At 37.0% G+C, this 27553-nt stretch overlaps 1 protein-coding gene across 3 annotated transcripts in view; it reads right to left on the minus strand.

Annotated features, from left to right (window-relative positions):
- CACNA2D3 (calcium voltage-gated channel auxiliary subunit alpha2delta 3) overlaps window positions 1–27553 on the minus strand; it is a 391160-nt gene that overhangs the window by 220867 nt on the left and 142740 nt on the right. For all 3 annotated transcript variants that reach the window (XR_007628662.1, XM_050312820.1, XM_050312819.1), the window contains exon 5: window positions 7739–7901. Coding sequence is in view for 2 of the 3 variants with exons in the window: in XM_050312820.1 (XP_050168777.1) it covers window positions 7739–7901 (163 nt within the window). In the remaining variant the exon portion in view is untranslated. The remainder of the gene's footprint in view (window positions 1–7738; window positions 7902–27553) is intronic.

Here is a 27553-nt window from a genome sequence, read left to right on the forward strand (position 1 = left end):
GCTAAAAACATGTAGATGTGATCTCCACAGAACTCTGAGGCAGAGGCTTCAGTCTCAGCAAGTGCTGAATTTCAGGGCCATGGAAATGGATGGAACATAACTCTTTGTGGGGCAGGGTGTGCACTTGGTGCTGGGCTGAAGAGCACCACACTGCTGAGCCAGGTCAAAAACTCTTCAACAGTCAGAGAGTTTAAACTGAGAAACTGTGCCTCAGGCTATCCCAGGGAATCTCACTGGAAACAAACTATGGGAAAGTAGGCAAGCACTAAAATACTGTTGTACAATACTATCATGGTTCTCAAAAGCTGTGTGCTGTACAAATGGAAGGCAGTGCAGAGCTGCAGTCTGTCTGCCTCTGGACGGGAAGGAAAACAGAGACATTAACCTTGTGCTGCACCTTAAATTAAAATTCTTCTGATGCAGGACTTGACAAGTTAGTTGCAGAACCATGGTCACAAAACTACCTTGTATCCATAATATTTCCTGCAACACTCCAGTGAATCACACATCCTTTGGTGTGAGAACAGACTGCACCACTCTCCACTATGTAGGATATTTCTATATATGTATATCTTTTATATATGTGTATATATATATATATATATGTCTTTTCCCCTCTATACATGTCTTTTCCTCTGACATTCACTTTTGATGAAAACAAAAATACACTTAAAATAGTTAAGAGTATTTAGAATTTTAAAATCTGGGGTTTTTTTATCTGGTAATAAGTTTGGACCCTTTGCTCAATTACTTTAAATAAGTACAGAAAATTCAATGGATAAGTAAGCCTTGCAAAGCTGTAGAATGCACTTAATTGCACTGTCAGCTGTGTTAATGGGATGAAGGTTTATCCTCTAGGAAATATTTCTCCATTATAAAACTTAGCAAGTAAAACAGGATTATATATATAGTAAACTAGAAATGACAACAAAGGAAAAACCTCCCATTACTTAAAGCAACTTATATAAGCCTACTTCCCTTCTATTGCCAAGATAAATTGTTTCACTTTCTTCTCTCTTTTGTTTTGCTTTGATTTTTTTTTAAGGCAAAATCAAACAGATTTCTCAAGCTGCATCTGCTCTGACCCAAACAAAGGGATTATCCTTTCCCCAGTCTACCTCTATTGGCACATGTCTACCTCCTCCACCACATCTCAGAGCCTACTGTCCAGGGCTGGTAGATAGATTCTCATATGGTCAGCCCCACCCTACTTCTGTCAAAATGATTCTATTTTCAAATACTCTGCTAAGAAAAAATGCTGATCTGATTCCTTTTACCAAGCCAGCTCTGGGAAGAGCTTACAGAACAGCTTAGGGCAGCTGGTTCGAATGGGACAGTAATACCCAGCGAGAACAAGTGGCAGAAAGTAGAATTTTGTCATCCTCCAAAAACCTGCAGTTGACATCATACATTCAATTGCCTTGAGACACTGCACAACTTCTCCATATGTAGTTCATCTCAGAAAAAGCTACATGTCATAATCATAAGCACAAAGGAGATCAAGCAAGAAGAGTTCATACAGAAAATAGAGATCTAAGTTCAGGATTGAAAATCGGAGAAAATGTTATTCACTAAGCAGGGAAAAAAAAATGTGATGAGGGAATTAACATAATGTGCAGTTGTCAAAGTGTTAGTACAGGCCTAAACAGGAACAAATGAAACAGTCAGTGCAGAGATGAAACTATGCAAGTTCACCTGAGAATAAAGCACTAAAATAGGCCTGAATACCACATTCATTTTGTGTCTTCTTAGGAAGGTAAAGAAAGGAAATGGAGGTAGCAGATACTCAGTGAGGAAAGTAAAACTTACCTCATTCTAAAAGGTATTTTTATTTTTTAAGAACATTTAGAAAGGTTGTCTTTGGCTGTGTAATATTTTAGTCCAGATCAAATATAGAGGCAGAACTACAGCAAAGATTTTATGAGACAGAAGAGGTTTAGAAATAAATAATATTCTTAGACATGAAAAAGCTCCCAGGCACAGAAGTCTCTCCTTGGTTCTAAATTTCTCATGGTGAAGAAATTATTTCACTGAGCACACTGAATCTAAATAGATTGAGTAAAGACAGTGTTTTATTTTATCCAGTTGCAATTAGAACCCATTTAGTTTTGTTGTTCTGTTTCTACTGCAAAAGGCCTTCATCACTTCCCTTTTCACTGCATTCCTTTGTATCTAGAGGAGTAAAATATTCTTTATACATGTAAAAATCCAAATTATTCATGGTAATCAAATTATAAAGGCATGCACCTAACAATCTCACTAGTTACCCTTGATTCCCAACCAGAGGCTGTTGTCACCAAACTTTTTAAAATCCAAAATTCTATTTAACTTTTGGTTACAACAAAAGGTAGCAAAAAGACTTGAAACTTTTTGAGAAACCACAAAGTGCACCAACTTATAAATCCCTATAAATCACTATGAATTCTTACCCTTTACAATTATTCTGGAAATATTCTGCAAGTTCAAGTCCCAGATACATTCAAGAAACACTGGAGTGATTCCCCAGAAATGGAAAATGATTAAAAGTGGTCTAGATGGGCAGGTGCTGCTGTGATGCATCTGAGTAACTGCCTGTTTGCATTCCCAGGAATGGAAGAGACAACTGCAATCTAATACTGATTTTGCAACAATAACATAATTGACTTCAAGGAGTCCAACCCTCTCGTTTGCACCAGTACTTGATAAAGGAGAATTTAGTGCCACTTAGATTAGTTACTCAGTAATGTTAGTTGGTGAATTAAGCTCTTTTTAATGACTAAGAACAGTTGGAGAAGGAGAGAGTAAATTTTGCTACATACAAATCTGAGGACCTGAGGGGAAACAACAGAAAGGTACAGGGGAAAGACAGTTTAAAGGGCAAGGACAAGTGCTTTTGTCTAGAAATGTCTGAAGCACTGAAAAGCAGGGAACCTGGGCTTTCCCCCTTTCTGCAGACAATGAATGTAAAGTTTACCTTATCATATAAACAAAGACCAAGTGCAAAAGCTCAAAAACAGGAGTTGTTTTCAATTGTCACTGAGATTTCCCTCGTGTGTTTCCTAGATTTCACGCAATGCTGATGTAAGCAGATGAGATCCTGCTGTGTGTCCCTCCTGGTACTGTACTTTGCTTTTCAACAGGTGCCATATCTTAGAATTGTCTGAGAGGATGTCACCAAGACACATTCACCCCCACTTTGGCTTCGGTTTCATCTATGTTCCACTGAAAACCACATTTATCCAAGTATTCATAAGCCCCTTTCATGAACTTGAAAAGCTGCTGAGTGCAAACTCATTAGCAGGAAATATGTCATCAACACAACTATGGGTAAATATGAAGTGACACAGACTTAGGAAAGAAGACTCGAGTAGGTTCTTCATCTCAGATACAGCACATACTTTGGACTAAGAATGTAGGGCTGCCTATATTCTCATACTAACAGAGGATAAAATGTTGTTTTATTTTTCTTTTACTTTTATATGCTGTCAACATCTGCAAGATCAGTTTTGAGTCTTCTGATCAGTTTTGAGTTTTCTTTTATCATCTCCTCGTGTACATAAATCCATTATAGAATCCTACTCTTCCCAGTGGCAATCCTACTGCCATGTTCCCCGTGGATCATTGCCAGAAAGCCTAGCCCACATTCCAACTGCTGCTTTTTAATTATATGTCACATTCCTAGGTTCTTCTAAATATACTTCCTGGCATCTCATAAAATAATAAATCAAATCTTGAAACCACGCAAACTTTAAATCATTAATCATTTTTCATTATTACTAATATCTTCCACAACAGCTGTTTAAAATACACTGACTGACATGTAGAAAGTCACATGAGCATTTTAGGAATGTGTACCTGTGGAAATATATTTGCAAGATATGTCTGAGAGAGTAGCATGTCCCAAATCACTTACATTCTAAAATAATAGGGGAGACATAAAAAATAAGAGCTATGAGAACTCACTTTGTGCCACTATATAAATAAACTCGATTAAAAAAAGACCCCAACAGCTGAATGAGACAGTGCCTTTTATACACCTGCTCTCACACCTGGATTTCTGCCTTGGTACTGCATTGTCCAGGTTGGGTTCACACTGGTTCTGTGCTTTCAAAAATTGGACTTTACTTCTACTGAAAAAATGCTTTACTTTTTTCCTTCCTTTCTCACCTATGATTATATGAATATGATTAATTCACTAAGAACATTTTTGCTACTTTCTGTCAGAAGTCTGTACACAGTTGATAATTGCCACATTTGTGGATGGAAGAGCTACTGCTTGCTAAGACAGCTGTCACAGAACTTCTTTCTAAATCTTAATTATTTATTCATTGTTTAAAAACATACTGCCTTGCAAATCCTTTGGTTACGGGCAGTGAGGCTGCAGGTAATAAATACACTTTTGTGCTCAAAGAGAAGAAACAAAATGCAGTGACAGATTTAGACTCCCAATGCATGCTTAAACATCTCAAAAGTAAAACTTTATAGTAAGTAGTCATTTTCAGGAAAAAATGAAGGAAGCTAATTCCATGAGAATGTTGTGCAGTTTAAATGGACTGACAGCTTTGCTGCAAAGTGGCCTAAAGTGAGGCGTGTCTGTAGAGACAGACAGGTAAATACACTTATCTGTAGAGTACCATCATCCACTTTTCTTTGCTCTTAATTCCTCCAGTATATGAACATTATAGGAATGCCAAAGTATAGTTTTCTGAGCTGTGTAGGTTTTATATTTCAAAGATCAGTAACTTTTCTATTTTTGACATTAATCGATGTGATCTGTAAGACGTGCAGAAAGAAGGGAACGAGGGTGTGCAGAAGAGGGGAATGAAAAGTATAAAAGCACATCAATAACCAGACCACACCTTTATATTTTACAATGATGATGAAGAGTACTGTAAATGCAAAGCTGTGATTCTTTACTAAATTCTAGTTTACCTTCCCATATTCATTAGTATAGTATATGCACCATTAGTAGGTACATACAGTCTGTAATCAAAAAGTTACTAGAGTTACTTTTAGGTTGGCAGACTTTTTTAGTGGCTCTTACTTTATTTTTCAAAATGTTCCATGTTACATTTTAATATCATAGATTTGATATTTGTTTTCTTGATTTCATCACAAATGTGATGAAATCTGCTTTTGCTTTTTATTTTCAGATTCTAAACTCAAATATTTCCTTAGAATTAGAATTAGGTAGTCCTGTCGTTACCATCAATGTTTTTAAGCTTTTTTATGAAGAGGCTGAATGAGCCAGAAGATATACAAGAACAGCAAGGTATTTATGTACCGTGATTGTTCAGCCTAACTCCTTGAGAGCCCAGTTAGGGGCTGTGACCCTCCACTCCAGGGATTCTACAGCTGGGAGGGATCACTGTGATCATGTAGCTGACCAGGCCAAAGTTTTTCCCAAAACTTAACTGAGCTCAAAGTTGTGCAATTTGCAAAATAATAGAACCCAGTTTCAGCCGCTGGATCTTCTAAAATCTTTGGCAATCAGATTATAGAGTCTGGTATTAGTAATTAACTGCAGATCAACTAATTAAAATAGTCATCTCTTGAACAAGCTAAATGAACTGAGCTCCTGGAGCCTTTCAGTTTAAGCCACATTTTCAACTCTTCAGTGTGTCCTGTCACTCTTCTCTGAACTTAATGCAAATTATCAGTATCTGTAAAACTAAGTAAACAAAAATTAAAGAAAAAGTTGAGAATTAACTTACAAATAGAGAGCTGATATTTTTTTTCTATACTGACTCAAGATTCCTGTGTTTAACTATTCAATGAGCGCACTTGTTTGTTTTCAGCTGTTTGAGCTGTGGTTCTGCCTAGTAATTCAATAAATTAAAACATAACCTGGAAATGAACAACAGGCCTTTTCTAGAGAAATGGTGTTGTGCAGACACTCAGTTGTAAACCTATCAATATCTACTGCCTGCACCCTCAGGCTAGGATTTGATTAACTTGTTATCACCCCTCTGCATTACAGAATTGGGTAACAAAAAAATGTAAGTATACAGTCCTCTTCTTGGCAAGAGTAACATTTCCGCACATTGACAGGCTCCAAACCGAGACTATCATGTCCATGTGCAAGGAAAATGTCAGCAACAAACCAGATTTCTGCAGTTGGAATACATTTAAGTGAAAAAAAAATGCTTTTCTTCTGCAGCTGAATAAAGTGATGGTTTGGGATGGTTTGAATTAGATGGTGTGGAAATAGGAATCATCACAGAGCTCCATCTTCCCTGTTTCTACAGTCCCTGTATTAGAGGCCAAAACAAGATGCAACAAGCCCTTTGACTTTGGTCTTTAACTATAAATAATCAGCCTATAAAACATATTCTATACATAGCATTATAACATATCATGTAACTGAAGTTCCTTTAGTTCTACTGCTCTCACTAACTACTCAGGCTGGTTTGCTTCTCGAGAAAAACGTGGTTGCCTGACCTCTATATCCCTTTGCAACCATTTCTTTTCCTCTTTAGCAATTCTAGAATGCATTAATTTATAGACAGACTTGATTAAATAAATCTTAGCACATGCACAAAAAAAGGGGTCTGGTATCTTTAGAAGCTTTAAGCATTTTTCAAATCTTTCCAAAATTTCCTGCCTTGATCATTTCACAACCTTTCAAGTAATCTCTAGGAAACGTTGTTATTTTTCAGTCCCTAGTTCATGACATTATGATTTTTGGTTTCTCAAGATTCTCAATCAGAATCCTAATTTTGAAGAGAAACTGTCATGTCAACTGCTTTTCTTACCAGCCCAACCTATCTGAATTAATTTTCCTTCCATTTGTGATTACACAATACTCTTGCATGAATTACCACAACTGCTAGCCTGGAATGTATTATGAAGAAAGCATTTAATGTCTTTTTAGCTGTCTTTTAGTATAGTTAAAACAGGGAATAGGAACCAGATAATGAGATTAGGCAGCCTTCTACAGACCAATGACAAATATACTGCAGATGTTGTTGGGAAACTTTGGTGCTTTCCTTCTTAATTTTTCTTTTACTGCTGGTTTGAGAAAATAAATAGATAGGTGCTGCACAAGCACTGTAAAAATAGAATTTTGTGCTGTCTGATCAAAGGGAAGAGGCAAATGGAAAATGAGTTAAGCATGTCTGAGTTCAGTTTGCATTCCCAATTTTTAGACCTAAGTCCATCACTTCTAATATCTAACATAGCTGTTTGTTAGTGCTATGTGCTATCCAGCACCTATGGTAAATAGGCAGGGGAGTAGAAATTTTAATGCAGTTTATTCCTTCTAAATATTATCTGAAAACTCACAGCAGCTGTGTATAGAGCCAGAATAAAACATACACAGCTAGAAACATTCCCAGAAGCTTGAAAGTAGAAATCTAATAAAATGTTACCCTCCCATCTACCCTATGTCTTTCACAGACACATCTAGATCTCAGTGCAGAGAGAATCCAACTGCTAAGAGGCAATGTAAGCTCTGTTCAAATTAATTGAAGATTCTGGAAAACAATTCATAAGAATAAACATATCTGTCATATTCTATGGCAGAATTCATGACAGTCTAATATGCAAATCATTGACCATAATAAATTGCTAAATTGCCACAGGACAAAATACATTACAGAACTGTCACACTTTAAACATTCTTCCACTGAAATTTCACTTTTATTGCCAACTGGAAAACACAGATAATACACAGTTAATCAACAGTTTCATTTTTAAAGCAATGATGTTCCTAAATTCAGCCAGTGGAATGATTAAATAAAACAGCTTTTTTTCTTACCTTTATTGTACATGTTGGTTGGTACTTGGACATCACTCAGACTGATGTTCACAGGCAAGTTATTGAAGTGGTCATTTGGCACCAGAATGAACTCCTTCCCCAGCTCCAGATAGTTTCCTTCTTCATCTCGTTCATTTATAAGCACGGCATTGAAGTATTCGTACTACAACAGAAACCCGCAGTCTGTGGTCAGAACACACATTCAGCTTAAAAATATGAATAATTTATCCTATCATTCCACTGATTAAACCTTGATATATATCTCCACCTAGAATAGTAGAAAATGAAATTTTTACCATCCCTCAGATTCCCTCCATAGTCCTAGTACAGGCACATTTCTGGAAAAAGATTTGTCAATACATTTCAAGAAAACCCCATATTATCTCAGTTCTGGCCACCCTGAAAATATTAAGGGTAGTCCAACAAAAACTCTGATCATAAATAATATATACACTATTTTTAATACAAAGCTTTCTAGATTTAAATATTTTCCTGGATGATTATTTAATGATCTCTCTGTTGAGTTTATTTCCACCAGTTCAAGAACTACTATCATTGCTGATTTTAGGCCTTCATGAACCAAAAGTGGTTTTACTTTACAGCAATATTAACTACAGCTGTAGTTGCTTACCCAAGGTATACTGACTGACATTTCCTTAAATTATTTTCTTTATGCTGAATCTTAGAAATGCTTATCATAGTTGGTTTTGTAAAATTATGCATACTTTAATATGGAAATATCAACTTAGTAGTGACTTATTTTGAAAAAGATATTATTGTCTCTCTGTTAAAGATTCCTGAAGAGTATTTGGCCTATTTTATACAAAAGTATAACCAGATAAGCAAAAGTAATTTAGATAAAATTATGGATTTCTTTATGACCTAGTTTAACCAGAAATTCTATCAAGCTTTGAAGGCAACAAACAGTGCAGACTACTTTTTAACCTCTTAAATAACCCTAACCCTTAACCTAAAGAGACTAAAGTTTAGCATCTTTGAAGAATCACATTAATTTAAATATTAGTTTCTGCCCTAACTATCAATTTGAGAGTAAATGCATATAGTATTTAAATATAAATCTATGCATTCATAGATGATACACAGTGATACAATCTGTACAAGGACAAATACGCTCTTTGCAAAGCTAAAACTGACCTGCAAGTACAAAATCTTACCAGACTTTTCACAGGACTCTTTCTTAGTGTGATTCATTCTACTAAACAAGAACTAGTTAAAATCTTACAATCTATACACTTCCATTAAAAAGTTTGAATATTTAAACAGTATCTTAAATGGAAGATTACTTGGAGAGCAGCTTTCCTTACCCTGCTCTTTTAGCTTTTGATTTTTCAAAATGGGTAACCCATGATTTGGATTTTAAATGAAAGCAGAGTACAAAGGAGCTCACTGCATGTCAGGTTTGGAGGACCTTGTGTCTATGACAGAAATATTCAGACAAACTCAGCGTTCCCCCTACCATTAATCACACACAGCAAAGACTGAGACACATCGGTATTTGAAAGTCAATTTAACGGAAATTAATCTGACGTGATTAAACACCTGACTTTTAAGTTATTCCACAGGTTTATACTGAGATGAGCCAAATAGTCTGCTGCATACACCTCATGAATACATACAGCTATTGAATCCTAAGGTTCTAGAAAAAAAGCACACATTTGTACTGCTATTAACTAATTCCTGAAGTTATCAGGATTATCCAACACCCACCCAGATGCTTCCCTTTTCTCTCACATTTGATGGATCATCACTGTTACAGATTTGAACCCTGTCATACCAGAACCAAAAGGAAGAAGACACATGATCATTCCTAAGAAACACCAGTTCTCATCCTATTTGGGAGAAACTTTATCTTTGCATATTATCCAGGTTTATCATGGATCATGAAGTACACTGCATGCCGGCCACCCACATGGCACAACAGCTTTTTACATATCTGTTCTGCAAAACACAGAGACATGGCAGAAGACTTGAAATTCCACTCATTTCCCATCTTACTAAGTAATAAAATATTCCTTCTAACATTAAGCAATGCACTAATGACTGTTGTAAAATGCAGTGCTACTCCAATTCCAAGCAGGAAAGAAGTAAGCTGTGTAGCTTTCTGTGATATATCAGATACTATCTAAGTCTGGAAGAACGGTTGATATTCCATCTCCTGGCAGTACAGTGATAAATAAAATTATGTATTTGATACTTCTTTCTTGCCATCCACCTCTCTATTCACAGTCCCTAGACTGCTGAGTTCCATCAGGGTGAGGATAATTGTTTCATCTTCCTTCCAAACTGCTTGTCTTCCTGTCCTTAAGGACATAGGTTTAAAGCAAATTGTAGCATAAAATAGTCCTTCTGGTACTGTGAATAATTACTATTTTCCTGAGCGGGGAGAGGGTCTGTTTTACCTGTGGGGGTTGGCTTTGGCTTGTTAAGGTTTTTTTTGCAAATGAGAATCCTACAAAAAACCCCATATTTAACACAGTCCTGAAAGTTCTAAGGGTTAAACATCAGGTAATACATACAGCTCAAAAACACTACTGAAAAAGATCATTTAAAGCAGAGCTGTTACACAGTGGCTTCTTTTGGGCACTTCTTTTCAGAGGAAATTATTGAGTGTGACAGCTGAAAGGTGATAGAAGAATATTAAATATTGGAGAAAAAATATTAAAACAAATCCATCTGGCATTCTGACACTGCATTCGAGATAATGCCCGGGAGAAAGAGGATAAAGTCCTGTTTGCTGACAACACAAATACTCCACCTAAGCTCTTAGAGAAAATTACTTCAGTTCAATCTTGTCAGTGGAGGTCAGTCTCTGATGTCACCTTAACTAGGTGAGTTCTGAGTGCACAGAATAAAACATGCCAAAGTCATTAGTTTAATAAATAACAAGACAATTATCCAGGTTGGGAGCAGAGACCGGCTCTACTGTGACTTGTCCAACAGGTGAGTTTGCACTAACTAACCTTACATGTAGACTTGCAGGTGAGCAGGGAAATCTCACTCATGTCATCTGAACCTTTAGATCTAAACACCAGCATTTATACTTTATATATGCTTTTTTATACTCTCGTGCATTTAAATTTGCTCAAGTAAACAGACTGGGGTTTTTTCCTTGTATATTCCTCACCAGCATCTGCATCATTTGGCAGGTTTGTTTTACCATTTTGAAATTCCACATTGTATCATAATGAAGAAGACAGAGTAAGGCCAAAAAAACTGGGGACATATAAATAATAATCTCAGCTTTCATTTTTAGGCAATACAAACAGATCAGTGCTCAACAGAACAAGCACTGGATCATAACGAGTTGACCATATCTGAGACATCCCAAAGAATCACAGTGCTAACAGTCTGTGGAACCCTGGACTGCTCTGACACAGTGCTGGAATCAGAGTAGGCAGAGACTTATGGGGTTGCTAGGAAATCAATCCCAAAATTGTTTTACAGGATCATTCACACTGACAGGCAAAGGCAAGTTCGTTTTAAAAGACAGCTCCAGCCACAGTAAAAAAGTGGGTGCTGTATGATCCCTTAGGATGGCTGCCATGGACATATCTTAATTATGATAAAAATTAATTCATTAAAAATGTATCAAAGAAAAACTGGGGTAGTGTAAAGTTTGTGGCCTGCAATGAGAACCACGGGGGCAGGTTACACAGAAGAAATTATCTGCAAGGTAAGAAGGAAACTCTGAAGTTTTCCATTCCAGCGTAGCCAATTATTTTGCCATAATGACTCAACTAAATAAGAACCTTGATTACAATGGATACTTGGCTGAAACAAGACTTTAGTAATTTAGATATATTATTGAAAGCTATTGTACAAACTGTGGTATGTGTGAGTTACATTCTATATTGTCACTTATATTTTCCTTTTCATAAACAAATATCTCACGATGCTTAAATTATTTATCAAATATTTGTTAACACTGTAAATAACGTATTTATTTAAATATAAATATTTGCTGTTTAATTTAAAAGACACATTCTAATGCAAATTGCCTTTGCAACTTAGACAGCACTTGGCACATAAGAGTAAACATGTATCAGTCCATCTCATTGCATTTTAAAATTAAATATTTTGGTTTTTAACAGTATGAAAGAATGCAAGCCACAATTTTTGTCTGATATATTTTTCCTATAGCATAGAAATTGTTTTTATCAAGACAGAGGGGGACTAAAAAACAAGATGAGATTAAAAAAAGTCTCATTCACAGAGCCATAAGGACTAAAAGTGTAAGAATGTAACTAGGAATGATTTGCACTCATGGGTCAGCACTGGAGCAATACTGGGGTTACACTGATAATTCTTCACTAATCAAGAACCATTTTCACAGGGTTTCTGCAACCTTAAAACTCATCTAAAGAGAAAGTTGAATATATCTGAAATATACTAAATTAAGGAAAGTTTATGGCATTTGCAAGGAACCTCAAAATGCTGGAGCATCAGAGAGAAAGGAAGTAGCAGCAAATAACATGGGAAATAAAGGGGAAAGCAAAACTTAGCATTAAATAGCACAGACAGCTAGAAATGAACAATAATTGAAATATCTATCCATGACAGTTTCAACAAAACAGCTATTCTCTTCAGTGAGTTAAAAAAAAAAAAAAATTCTCAAGACTCTGTCAAGTAGGACACATCTCTAAAGAGGGCAGAAATGTTCATGATACGTAAAAACCAAAATGAGAAATGCTATCCACTCTGAGGGAGGCTTTGCTAGTACATAACACATTGGCAACAGTCTCCACTCTGGTACTCGTGTCAAGGAAGAGGCAGATGTCTGAATACACATCATTTTTTAAGGCTCAAAGAAGTCTCTTCTGACAGTTGTCAGAAGTAAGGAAGTAAGGAAGATTTATGTTTTGAAGGATATGATTAAAGCTCTTGTATTCAATAACTTAGTCTGTTTAGTGAGCAAGTATAAAAGGTCATAAAAGCAAACTGCCTCATTCAACAGAAGCTTCTGAATTTTAAAAAGCTTTTAAATTTGAGAAAATAGTATCTCTCATTGTAAAACACAATCTTTATCCTGTCCAACTATTCTCTGAAGGTTCCTCCTTGCTCCTCTGTAGGAACATGTAACCCTTTTTTTCTCCCCTTTTTTCATGTTTATTCAACAGCAAGGCTCAAAAAACACCTGGGATTTGAAATATTGTCATTATTCCCTCTTTAATTATGAAAGTTGTACAGAAACATTATTTGCATCCTTGAAAAAATACTAATCTGTTTCATACACAATCAAATTGAGGTGACCTTTCCCCAGGCTATATATTCCTTCCCAATATGATTATCCTACTAAAGTTGCCTTAAAAGAGGATAAATAAGTAATACTTTATTATAGTATAAAATCTATTATAGCAGCATGTAAATTGATAACACATCAAGGTCTCAGAAGTCTTATAAGGATTAACTGATTCACTGAACATGGTAAGTAATAGATAATTATGATGGTTACTTTAAATCACCCACTAAAGTTAAAAAAATCACTTCAGATTACAGGTTTCAGATGAAGCCTCCTTTTCCGTTACAGATAAATAGCTTTAAAAATATTTATTTTTATATATAAAAGTTCTCAACAATCTCTTGTCACAGGACTGAACAAAAACTCTTTGGTCACTCTAAAATTTAGTAAATAGAACAAAGAAGGAAGAAAGGTTTCCATAATGGGCTTCTAGTTTGACGTTTTGAACACCTTGACAATTTGATGACACTTGATTTGAACACTTTGACACTTTGAACACCTTTACTGGACATCCAAAGTTTTTGTTCTGTCTAGAAATGTGAGTGTTCAGTGTGTTCATTTTCACACATACAAAAACCTCCGAGGAATACTTTCTGTTAAAGAACAAAACAAATCTCTACTCCGGTGACACCATAACTTTTCCCTTCTCCCAGTGGGATTCTGCTAAAAAGATCCCACTGGAATAGAGGGGGAGTTCAGAGTCAGGGATCACGGTCCTACAGAGCTGGAGTAAACCATGGAAGCAATTTATCAAAAATTTCATTTTTAATCAAGAATTTCATGACTTAAAAGAATCATCTCATAACCAGAACACAGTAAGGGTAAACTTGTGAAGGTTGAGCCTTTCAAACCCACATAACAACCAGCAACACCAGAAAACCCGTGGCCCAGTCACTGAGCTTACATTTGAACACTGGGAGACAACAAAAAGACAAAAAACCCCAACCTGGAAAATCTGCCAGTATAGTAGTGCTATCTTTTGATAAGGTTTATCATCTCTTGCACATATTGCTGAGTGAGCACAGCAGGAACATTCCTGGGACTGGGGCAACCCCTTCCCAGCTCCATCCAAAATGTTCCCTCCTGCACTCCCACTCTGGCCTTGGTGCAGTCAGAGTTCCCTGGGCTCTGCACTTCTGCTGAGGATCCTCCTTCCCAACTCACTCCTGATGGGCATGGCAGAGAACTCTACACTTCATGCTTCCCGTTCAGAAATACACTAACAGAAAAGGCTCATTTTTCTTGCTAATAAACATGAGAGGTTCTTTAGGCTTTATTTAAACAACACTTTGGAAGTAGCAGCAATTAACCTAAAACTTTTCAGTCCAAAAGGACAAGCTCTGTGCCAGATCAAAGAAAACAAGGGAAGACTAATAAGTACTTCCAAACACTTCAGGATGTTAAAACACTTTTGAACACACTTGTATCAAGTTTGCCATTATGAAGATGACCCTCTCTTTTCAGACTAGGAAAACTGAGATACATTACACAGTGAGCCATGACTAGATTAATAATATTTTCAGAGCATTAAAAATCTTCACTATGTCTCATTTTATTTTTAGATTAAAAGTAGCATCCCAATGTGGCCAAATCACAGAAGCAGAATACTTACAGCAAAACACAGGCCAACAGGTTGTCAGGATGTCTTTCTTCTAAATTCCACTAACTCAAATATTTCTCAAAGCAGTTTTATGGGGCTGACCTTTTTAAACCAATTATAGCATTTGTGTATCATTAGAGATGCAAGAAATCTGCAAGATTTTAATTCATTTTAATACCATTTTTATTGCTACCTAGAACCACAGGATTCCTTCATTTCTCTTTAAACCCCTACAGCTAATACCAAAGTAGTGAACAAGCAGGATCAACAACTTCTAAAAGTAATTCTGTAAAAGAATATTCTGTCAAAGAAAATAGCAAAATGACAGACTTGCTTCAAAATCAATGCACTAATATTTTCTGAAGTTTTTTCATCTTACCACCACAAAATAGCCAGTGAATGATGTTCAATATAGAACAGTAAAAAAAACCACAAACCATCCATAAAGTTTAAAATGTGCTATAGAAAGAGAAAAGCAAACTATTCCACAAACAGATAAGACGAAAACTTTTCAAGTGAAATCAGTGCTGTTCATGCATGTTCAGCTCATCTGACACATTCAGGTTGATGACAACCTCAAGGCTGCTTCTAATTATCAGTGGAAAAGTTTCTGACTTCTCTGTGCCTTTTTACAATCGTATGCCCTAAGTGCTTCATTCCTACTTCCAAACAGGAGGAAAAAATTTTTCTCAAGCTCTGAATCTTCTCTGTCTCTCATGAGAGGCAACTTTAACCCAGGCTCTTCAGCCTAAAGCACGCATATAATGCCACTCTGGACTCAGCAAGAGCTGTACTGCCTCCTACGAGATGTGCCCAGGGACAGGACACAGCCTACGTATAGCATTGTGCTCGGCTGGGGGTTAATAACTATTCCCAAAAATACAGAAAGTAACAAGCAGTTCAGATCCAGCAGTCAACATTTGCACACTAACTGTGGCTCTGAATGATGAATTAAACATGCACTTTACCAGATTTATTTTTTTCAAACCAATGGGGGATAATCAAAATAATTAAACAGTGAAGAAGTCGAACAGAACAAAATTTCACAGTGCTCACTGCAGTCCCATGTTTGTTTTGTTACTCCCAACCACCCACCAACACACGGGAGGTTAAATTAATATTATTGACTACACAAAGGAAAGCAAAAGAACACGTGCAACATTATTGAATTTATTTGGGAGTAAAGTGAGAGATGAGATGTTGAGCAACTGAACATATACAAATCCTCTTCAAATGATTAATGACTCTCTCAAGCAATACAGAAATTTGGTCAGCTAAGCCCACAGTTGAAATAACAAAACCATGATGATGAGTTAATTTAATAAAAGAAACACATGTCTCTTGAGTGAGGGGGAAGGGAGGCAGGAGGAAGGACAATGGCATCTATTTTATTCATAAAATGAATTTGAAGTGTTTAAAAACACCTCGCAAAGGGAGTATGCAAGTATCACTTCTCTGATTCCTTAAAATTTTGTTCTGCACTAATTGTATGAATAAAGTTTTAGAAAGACACAAAGAAAATAATTTTTCACATCGCACACTAAGTCTTTTCTTGACTTCATTCAGCAAGCATGAATCCTAGATATAGGAACTCAGAATCCACATAAACCATCTGAGGCAGGTTTGCATCAAATACTGGTTTATATTTGCCCTGGGAGCGAGCTGGGGGGTGAGGGAGGGTGGAAAGAGGGGCAGGTTAAGAACTCAGATATTGGAAAATATCTGTGTGGGTAAAATAAACACCTGCACACTATTCCCATCCTGAATTCATGTGAATAAATGGCAGAGCCCAAGAGTTAAGTTTATGAAACACAAAAATGGTCTCTTTATGTTTTCAACTTCTAACCGTTTTTCACATCAAGCAAGGACAGGCTAACAATGATAAATGTAACAGCAGCAATAGAAGAACACATTATATAAACTGAGCTTGTCAGAGCAACATCATGAAACTATCTGGGAGCCTGGACAATTATTCCTTCACCATATTAAAGTCTCATAACCACAGAACAATTTCCTAGTGCACTCACTGGGCTATAGACTGTGTTGCTGTTGTACTCCTACACATAACTTCAGAGTTTTGGTCAAGTCAGAGCTCTCTGAATGCAACTGAAGAAACCATTTAGATTTTGAGAAACACTACTACCATCTCCACGTTCCAGCTCTAGTTTGTGTGGCAGTTTTACCTATTCTAAATTAAAACAGATAAACAGTTTTAAAAAAGCTGATTGAGTAGAGCAAGGCAACGAAAGATGTAAAATTCTAGTTTGAACCCACCTAGGGGATGGGATAACTGGTAGTTTTGTGAAGCATCTATCCCACAGCCCAGCTTCTTCTCTCTCTTGTTTACAAGCATTGGAAGTTTAGGTTAAAGAAATGGGAGAGATAATGTCTCCAAAAGACTCTGAGGAGCCCAAGAAACATTCCTAGGAGGGACCTTGCTGAAATATCTGCTGAGATGTGAGGAAGTCCCCTTAGACAGGGGCAGCCCAGACTGGGCACACGGAGTTTTTGTGCATTTCCCCCAGCTCAGCAGGAAAGATCACTCACGAGGCAGCCCCTCAGCCATCTAAACAAATTAAAACCCTTTTGCAGCTCTCTTTAGTTATTCTCTCTAAACATCCTAATTTCATATTTCAGTGTTCCCTTCCTGTCTCCAGTAAAGAATAAATTGAAAATAACAAGAGAGAATACACTATTATCCAGTCACAAATGAGTCTGAAGTGCTCATCTAGTAAAAAATATGAAGAACCCTATATTCCCAATAGATGTTTATCTAAGATCCTGCATCTTCTGTTACCAGAACATCATCTGAAGAATGGTATTTTCAAAGACATAAACATAGCATTTTTTCTTAATTGCTTCTGTCTTCTTAATTAAAAACATGATATACAGGTATATAAATTCCCTTGCATGTGTCTACATTGAAGGGAAAAGTTGAATGTAAAAAGATTATATAAATTTGTTAATTTTAATTGGCAGAAAAATCCTAAATTGCCTTTAAACATTTATTGTAGAAATAAAGATTATTGCAAATACAATATACTCCCTTATAGAAAGGATTTACCACTTTTGAATGTGTTGAATCTGAGCTTATTGGCAGAGCTAAAACGATATTCATAAAAACGTGATCATATTTACTGTTTTAATAGTTTTTTTCAAGGATAATTACTATATTTAATGCCTCTTACTTCCATGCTTCCTACATTTTGAGTCTGTGACAAAAATTACCTGTAGTCCTTCCTGAAAACACAGGTGGTAAGCCATCGAATCACTGCAATTCAGTGTCATCCTGAACAAAAGGCTTAACCAACAGGAAAAGGTATTTGAAATAATGAAAAATTTGTGAGGCTGACCCAGAAGTTATTAATTCAGGCTTCCTGGACATAAGTTTACTGCACAGATGACTTACTGTATGTAGATTCCAAGGGCAAAATTACACTAGATATTGTTACATTAGCCTTCAGCTGCCAGAAAAAGATCCTCCCTCCCTAAATAAGGTGCCACAAAAGCACTTCATTAAGCAGCCAGCTTGTCATTAGCTACTTTGTTGAAATAATAGATAGCGTGACTAGACCACACAGAGATCTGAACAACAATAAATACGATATATCATGAAGAAACCCTGAAATGTAATACACATCTCAGCCATTTACTGATCTGTAGTTTAAACAAACACAGAGACCTAAACCAGACTTATAAACTTTAGTGACAAAAATATTTTCAAAGACAGAAGGGCTTATGCTAATGGATACCATTCAAACTGCCTAATGTAACACACATCATCTTAAAACAGAAATATGCCATGGATAACTCCTCAGGAAGCATTGGGGTACTCAGAGTACAAATATGAGCTTAGTTTTACCTGAGCTATATGCTGACACTGAAAATTTGCAGTTTGTTTATAGTAAAGCTGATTGGGAATAATGAAATGTCATCCCTGAAATATCTCTAATTTCCATTTGGAATATTACTGTATTTAGAAAGAATTTTACAACAGGAAGACTTCTTATTAATACAAGATTATTTTCTAATCAGAAGAATGTCTCTACTTATACATATCCTGTACTTTAACTGCTTGACAAATGACTTGCATATTTGTCAGCATCTTGGGTTCAGTTAGGCAGTGACAAGCCCTAAATACTTCAAGGAAATGAGACATTCAATTTAAAAAAAAAGCTTCTCATCTCTGTTACAGCCATGCAGAGATTTTGGTGTGAATGTTGGGTGCTGCAGCTGAAAACAATAGCTGTCCCTTTATCTTGGAACATATACATGACTAAGAAGTTATCCTGATACAATACCACTTTTGTGTACAGAAGAATTAAGAGGGTTTGCAACACACATTTTAATACCCACTCCCCAAATCCTCTGCATGACTGGGAGAAAGTGAAATAATTATGATTTCTAGTGCTTCCCTGCAGCAGCAGTTCTGGCAGATTTCAGCTCCCAGGGATTCGTGTCAGGAGTGGCCAAAGAGAAATCACCTGCCTGGTCTGCACTTAGGACATTTAGAAAGAGATCAGAGTGCTGATAGTTCGAGACCCAAACATTCACTCCACTTGCTTTTGCTCCCAGCTCAAAGTATTAATGCACAACACTGGCATCCTCCAGGCAAAGTTCAAGTGTTAATTTGGAGCTTCTTGTACCTGAGCCTCACAGTAGTTACTGGAGGGTAGGACTCTGTCAAGCAAATATTAAACAGAAAAAGAGTAGACAGCCCTCAAAACACAGGCAGCCCTGTACAGTTCTCTGTGGAAAAAGCAAGATTAGCTCATCAATGTTTTTCTCCTGAGTAGCTCCGATATTCCTGTATTTCCTGTACAGCCTGTGCCCATCCCAGTGCACTGCTGCCCAGTGTTTCACAGGCTGCTCGAGTGCTATAAGAGGACAGGTAAAGAGCTTTGCCCTTTTTTTCTTTCTTATTCTATTAATTCTCTGTTTCTTTCCACTCTTCCTAAATCTAGTTTATAAGAAATCAGATAAAACCAAAGCAGCAAACATATCTCTCACTAGGCTGCTCAAAATAAAAAATTCAGCAAGTTGGACAAAATGGGAAACTTCTTACTTTACACCAGCCTCACTGGAGTCTTAATAACTGAACCTCTGCTATTAACGGCAAATTAGTAAGTTAATGAAGTTAGGAAATTTTAATGTTGTTTCTGAAACTCAAAATTTTTCATCCCACTTGAAGACAGCAATTTCTTTTACTTCAAATCAGAAAATTCAAGCACATCTACATATTTCCCCAACAAAATCTTGTTGAAATGTGTTTGATGTTTCAATAGATACTGTTCTTTAACCACTTTGCCAAAAATGCAGGGAAAAAAAACCACCAAAACCAACCAAAATCAACATTTTGTGTATCTCAGGGGAGAGATCAGTCTTGACTCCCAGGCTCTAAGTTGGGAATCATTGCATTTATCGTATTTGCAGGACTGAAATTGCCTGATGAAAAATACCCCACAGCATTACCAGCCCCTCAAAACATCACTGGTACTCTATCTAATATATACCACAAGAACAACATGGAGCAGGACTCCAGAGTCCCTGTCTCAGCTCCCAACAGGCCATACTGAAGCAGTCCTGTTCAAACTTGCCATTTCTCAATGCAGCACCTGCACCTCACGATCACAGCAATTCAGCTCCCTAACAGGTTCCCTTTGGATGGAATCTTCACGCAGTAGCTTGCATAACAGTGTCTAATTCCAGCCAAGAGCAACATTAACAACACAAAGAATTTAACTCCTCCTCAGATTTACCTCCTGAAATAATTACACCACTGTAGTCAGGCCAGACACTACACTGCTTCTATTTTTAGCAGCAACAAAATAACTACCTGCCTGTACCTCAAAGCCTGGAGGAAACTCTTCATTTGACCTACTGATTACAGGCAAGATAATGAGGGCATCATTAATTCAGAATGATAAGTAATAAGACAGTTTCCTAATATGTTGTTAGTATGTATGAATCTGTCCCATTTGTATGGATGGAGGCCAGGCAGCATCTTAGAATAGCTAAAAAAACCCACTTTACGTTTTACATTTTCTATCAAGCCAACAGCTGAAGCATCACCATGAGTCACAGAGGTTGACTTGCTGCTGACAATCATGTGTTGAAATTACACACGTCAAAAGGCTGTGATTCACTGAAATCAAGCGCCTGTGTTTAATTTATTTATATTAGGCTGCCACATTTCTGAGACATGGTTTCACCCAACTGCTTCCCTAGGAGTGTAAATCACCATCAAAGTCCAGAAGGGTAAATCTGCAGAACATAACTGGGTTTGAATATGACGCACAGAAAACAATTGCAAAAGCACATTGGTGGATTCATTGTTAGAGCTGCCCCAGTCTTGGAAACATCTTCACATTTTTTCCACAGTTGATGCAGGAATTCAGAATGTTGCAAGTATATAATTGGTATTTGATGTGATTAATTCATACTGTGGGAAAATACGGAAAGAACTGAAATAGGGCTCTGTGAATCTCTTTTCTCTCCACCCAAACTGCAATCAAGCATATGCCTCTTCGACTCTCTGAACATACTGCCAGAACTCAATTTTAGGAGCTGGCTTTTTTCTCCTCTGGCTGTAATATTGAATGTTTCATTTTTCAATGTCACACTATTTACCATGCACATATTTTAGTCATATCATTTCACAGTATGGTTCTGGGGGTGGTTGGCTCACAGCTTCTTTGTACCTATTTTCCTTCATTCTCTTTCTCATTTCTTTCTCACCAGGCTGTTTGCCAACTCTTATTTGCCTATATTTGTAAAATAAGAACAAACTATTATCAATCCTTTGAAAGGCACATAGTATACAGTTTAAAAAAATACAACTGGAGGTTTCATCTGCATGGTTTGAGAAGAATCAGTTTTGATTTCTGTTCTGGCTCATTCTGGATTTTGTGCTGAGCTATGTTTCAGGATCAGATCTAAAAAATCTTCCAAGTTTACTTATTGCAATGCTGAAAACATGAAACCCTAAGTTCTTCAGAGTTTAAGACAGAGCAATAAATCAGTCCTCAGATTACTGCATCAGGGCTCAAATTTGCTTGAGGAGTTCTGTGAACCTTAAGAAAAATCTCATGGAAATTTAGCTTTTAATGATAGCTGAACCCATCAATGCTTGGCATGGTTCCACAAGTTTTAGCATAAGGTTTGCAAAGCCCTGGCAAGCACATGCCCTCACTGGTGTTTACTTACCTGCAATAAGTAAAAGCAATACATTCCTATTGGATACTCAGGTTCTGAATTTGGTGTGTATTTCACCATGCTAAAATTAAATAAAAGCAAGATGACAGAGAAAAAGAAGTGATATAGGGAATAAAGCATGGGAAAAGAAACTACGACTTTGGTCCTACTCTGCCCAAAATTCCACACACCTCCTGAAAAGATAAATGAAATGGGGAAAAGAAGAATTGCCTGAGTGACTTAAATATCTAAGTTTCATTCTCAGATTTTTCATTTGGCTTCAAAATTTGGTGCGACCTCTGCTATGATTAAGCAAAACTACGCTGTACAGCACAGCCCAGAAACTCTCTTATATCAGAGACTAAAAAAGGTGAGCTGGAAGCTGCATTACCTTGCCTACACTGCACTGTGCCCCAGTTAATTAGCACTATTAAGAGAAGAGCCTATAACATCGGAGGGAGCCTTGTACTACACAGACCCCCTGCTCCCAAGACCACAGCAAACAACCTCCTCATGGCCCTGCAGTCAACCACACAGACCAGCATCTCACACTGCAGCATCACAAAGGATAATCACAGAAAAACTGGACTCAGGTGAAAAAAAAAAAAAACTTACATTATAAATGGCATATCATAATGATAAAAGTTGTCTTATACATTTCTGAGTCTTATCACAGCTTCCTACTTTGATAAGTATAATTACATTGATTTTAATATAAATACTCCCTAATCCTTTTCTATCTAGATTATTGCTTGTGTCAGCTGAAAAGCATATAGATCAGTGATTATATATATAAGCTCATCAAATACTATATTGTTGTCATTCTGTAGTAACTATTTTTAATGAGGTTCAGCATATGAAGGAGTGTAAAAACTCTGAAAATAAAAACTATCTCTTAGAAACACTTGCTTATATTTTTAGTCCATGGTTATCTGGCACTTACTGGTCCCAGAGTTATACACGTGCATTAATGGGGGAATAAACCTCCTTGTCCCAGTATTTACTCCAAAAATTTGAGTATATTTGGTCATGTACTCTCCCTTCTTCTCTTAAATTCTGTGTGTTGTACAATATTCAGCTTTATTTATAAAAGGTTATGCTTACTGCAAATTCTGTCTTGGAACAGACTTTATTAGATTAAAACTAATTTCCTTCAAAATGTCTGCCCTTCTACATCTGAGGAAAACATCCTGACTTAATATTTGAGGGGAGGGGAAAAAACTAGTTAATTAGGGGGAAGAATATGCACACAGCTGCCACTCTGACAACAGACATACTTTCATCCTTGTATAGCACAGTCTTCTACCCACCCTGGTGCTCTGCCCAAAGTTTCCCACCAGGAACTCCTCAGGGCTGGCCTGGTCCCTGCTGCAGATTCAGGTGTGACACCACCAAGCCAGCCCTGCACTACAGGCACCTCCCTACCTCACCCTGCCCGCCAGCCACAGTCCAGACTGCAAGGAACATTGCAGGAGTTCATATGCACTTACAGGATTGGAAACCTCATACTACAGGACGTCCCCTCTCCTTTTTAGTTACTCCAAAGGTGCCATTAGTGAGGTTTTTTTTATTGCCAGACTAGAAGTTTCCTGATGTGAGCAATGTGCCCATGTCAGGGTGTGGAGACATTACTGAAAGATCACCACAGAGAGGAAAAACTGCACTGGACATTCATATTTCTCTTTTTTTTCTTTTAGTGACAAGAGTAGACATGAGAGGTTTTCAAACTGTAGTACAAAACCATTTGGGAGCAGTGAGGAGTTGCTGTAAGCAGAGCAGCAGCACTCAGTCTGACCTGGGTGAGGAGCTGCGCTGTCCACAGGCACAGCTGGAGCGGTTACCTCTCAGCACAGCAGCATCATCCCACTCCACATGTGCTGCCTTCATGCTCTGGCTGCTGGGAGAGGCAAGGGTGGATATCATGGGGAGCAGGGCTCACCTGGAGGATGTTTCTTCTGGGGAAGCAAGAGCTCCTGCTCCTACAGATGGTGGTTCTTGAGCAAAACCAGCATCTGCAAACCCTTGACATGCAGCTGTCCAATGGAGGACATGGAATTACTCCTGACAAAGAGAACTGCAAGCCACTGCCCCTTGGGAAAAGCAAACTCAACGCTTCTTCTCATTTCCATGAGCCAATATAGCTTTGTAAGAGATTTATGTTCTCCATGTACACCAGATGAGGATGTGCTGTGGAGGAGCTGGTACAAAGACTCTGTTTTCACCACCGCCACCATTTAATATTCATAGAAAAGAGAAGTAATGAGGACCTTAGTGGTAAAAGATTACAAAGGAAAGATCTGATAGTAGGGGAGAACTGAACTACAGAATGACCTCTAATAAATAACTGCTATGGTCCAAGTGAGTTAATAAAGCTACAGCCTAATTTAACCACATCCCCTAAACTTGCCCTTCAACAATTGCATGGTCAAGACATTGTATACAAACAGAGAGGTCAGCCTTTGCTAATGACAACAAAAAGCTTCCTCGCTGCAGGAACTGTAGTTACAGACTCAGGCGCTGAGTCACCGACTATACCCTTCCCTGCATGTGTAAGGCATTAAGTGTTCATCACAGAAACTTAAATAAATTAAATCATTCCATTGCAAATGACAAAAAGGGAACTTTCAAGTTGCACAGTTATTATTCAGAGATATGGAAGCAATAAAGTTAAGGTTCCACATGCATCCTCATCTCTGGACTTTGGTCTGCATGTAGTGTGGTTGTTAATTCCATAAACCACTAATAGGTTTTTTTTTCCTAAAAAGACCAGAATAATACTTTTTATTTGCATGCAGTCTATAAACTCTCCAAAAAAGGGAGTTCTACTTTATTTAAATAATTTGGTCTCACATTTTTATGCACTAACATCTTTTTCCTGTGTTTTTGCATTTTGACGTTCCAATCACATTTCTCTCCGTGGAGCCCCACCAACAATCCTCACCTCTAGGGCTCAAACCAGAGGGCTTTCTCAGTGGATGTATCCCTCTGCATTTCCCTATCAATTCACAGCATTCCACATGTGCCAGAGAATACTCAGATAAATCTAAATCTACCTTAATTGAGTGTGCAGGAGGTCTTTATATGCCTATAATTTTTCATCGTTACCCAGTCATGTTATTCACAAGCTGTTAGGGGTTACTTACAAAATACATAGTGTCTATTTTTCAAGCAAGTGACTTCCATTGACTCTGGCTGCTATACAAGTAGTTTACAGTACTTAGAAGTTATCTCACACATATATATTTAAGGCTGTAAAAACCCCATGTTTGATGCTGTATGGAAAACAGTATTAAAATCACAAAGTCTATATTAAATTCACACAAACAAAAGAAACAAATTCAGCCTTACAACCAAAAGAGGATATGTTTCTCTCTACCACTCATGTTTTCAACATCTGAGGGGTTATTTGTCCAATGTTACTGATATTATAACAAATTTCTTTTGGTTTTCCTTCTCTTGTGAGACAGGCAGGTTTCAGAGACATTTTCTTATTGAATTTTGGGTGATCATCTTAACACATATTTCAGAATTTGGAAAGATTTCTCTATAAAGAAGTGACTACTATATTCCACATACTTTGCAAGATGCAGAAAGGAGAGAATCTTATACAACTATTTAGAACTTCAGAGTATTTTCTTTTGAAGATTTAGATGAACTTTTGCGATGTTGAAGGTTGTAGGGATAACTTTTTTTTTTAAACTTTTCCTGCTTCGTCTCAAATATCCTGAACACTTTTATACTTATTCTTCATCAACTCTCTGGCTAACAGTATCCTGAAAGATGTAAACTGGGAAATAGGCATCTACAGTCAGGCAACTCACATAGAAGTGTCATGATAAATGTAGAAAGGTCATCAACGGCAAAATCTGAATATACAAGAAGTTCATGAGATTCTTATTGTTCCTGGTATAGAAAACAATGCAAAGGTGAAGTTCTTTTCAGAACTTAAAAAAAAAAAAAAAAAATTAGATTTAGGGCTTCTTGCACCATAAGTGGCTGTGAAATCAGTCAGAAACACAGATGAACAGTGCCAGAATTTTGCAAATTCCACACAAAGAGAAAAATGAGGCATAGCACAACATGGTCCCCATGCAAGGGGCCAGTGGCAAAAAAAAATGTCTAGGGACAGCTTTTAAATATTTATAAACAAGTGCAACATTACAGTGGACAGAATGAATGCTATAAACAATAGGGTCATATTGTAACTTTAATTTAAAAAAAAAGGGCAAAATATCTGAAATACCAAAGAAACATCCTTAAAGGGACTTTGTATGTGGGAGGGCACAGCTGGGTTTTTTAAACAATCATAAATACTCTCAGACTTGTAGTGGGATGAGACAAGAGTGGCATCTAGTGGCTTCCAGTGTTACGGTATTTATTCCCATGGAACAGCTGGGATATGGTCCATATGGTCCAGACCTGCTTTTCTACAGTATTCATTCCAATTGTCTGGACTGTAATTGAGCATCTGGTGAGTCCTTGACAGCAAAATTGGGGAGCGGGGGTGTGGGGAGGTTAATATGTAAAGAAATAAAGATATTATTCTCTTGTTGATCTGTGTTTTTTTGGTGATTCAGCTTCAAGGCAAGTAGATGGGAGGGTGGTTTTTTTTAATCTGCAAGAACAAATTGTACACTCTTTTAGAAAAGATTTAGTAAAGCTATAGGACTAACAATGGTCTGTTCTTCATGTGTGAATGTTTGGGTACCACTGATTTCCAACTACAAAGCATGTTAACAGAGAACTTTCATACATCACATGCATGGTGTATGAATCACATGTTTGGTGACATTTTCCAAAATTTACTTAATACTCTTATGACTTGCATACTTTTAATATGGAATTATTGAAAAGAAGTTCCTCAACTGCAAATTTTGAAAATTCCTTATGAGAGAAGACTGTGTATTTGCAGGAACAGATTTCCTTAGGGTCATCCAGATCCCCTGGGGGAGGATCACTTGCCTAGGAAAAGGGTACAGTATTATGGTATTATGGAGACTTGATGAGTTCTTGATCCAGGTTCCATTTTAATTACGTATTATTAATCATTTTGCAGTTGGAAAAATCTACCATTGTCTATGTGCAACTAATTAGGAACTCATGTTTTTTAAATCAAAGAAATGTGTTGAGGTTTCTTTTGCAATATGGGGTTGAGCTGAGAATACATAGCACTACAGCATAAATTTTACTTCACAGTCCAAAAATTGTTCTGTTAGAACACAAATATACAGGAAATTAAACTGTGTAGTATATTCCAAAACTGCTGAGATACTACAAACATTCAAATATCACCACTGAAAAGGCCATTTAAGTAACCTAATCTGCTTTGCATTTGCAGCTCTTATCTCTTTGAAACTGTTCTCTGATAATAAAAATAATTTCTCTATTAATCCCTGCGCACAGTAACCACAGAAGCATAAGTACATATTAATTGATATTACTGTTTATGACTAGGATAGCAATGACAGTGAACATTACAAATGCTGTTATTACCATCAGCAGTTCAGAACAGCACGCAAGGAGGATTTGAATTGTAATCAGTGTCAGACACAAAGCCATTAAACTAATATTTAACCTATATTTAACAGAATTGAAGTGCTGAATAGTAATACAAATTACATCATTGTATATATCTAAGACATTTAAAAAATTATGTAACATGGAATAAAATACAAAATCTGTGTGTGTTGGCAAGCCATTGTGTTGCAGTTCAACTTACCCAAGTGTCAATTTACTCATTTACTTCAGAAGTGACTTTTTT

The sequence above is a fragment of the Myiozetetes cayanensis genome, unplaced genomic scaffold (assembly GCF_022539395.1).
Source record: "Myiozetetes cayanensis isolate MyiCay16 unplaced genomic scaffold, myiCay2020 scf18, whole genome shotgun sequence".
In the NCBI taxonomy this organism is placed as follows: Eukaryota; Metazoa; Chordata; class Aves; order Passeriformes; family Tyrannidae; genus Myiozetetes; species Myiozetetes cayanensis.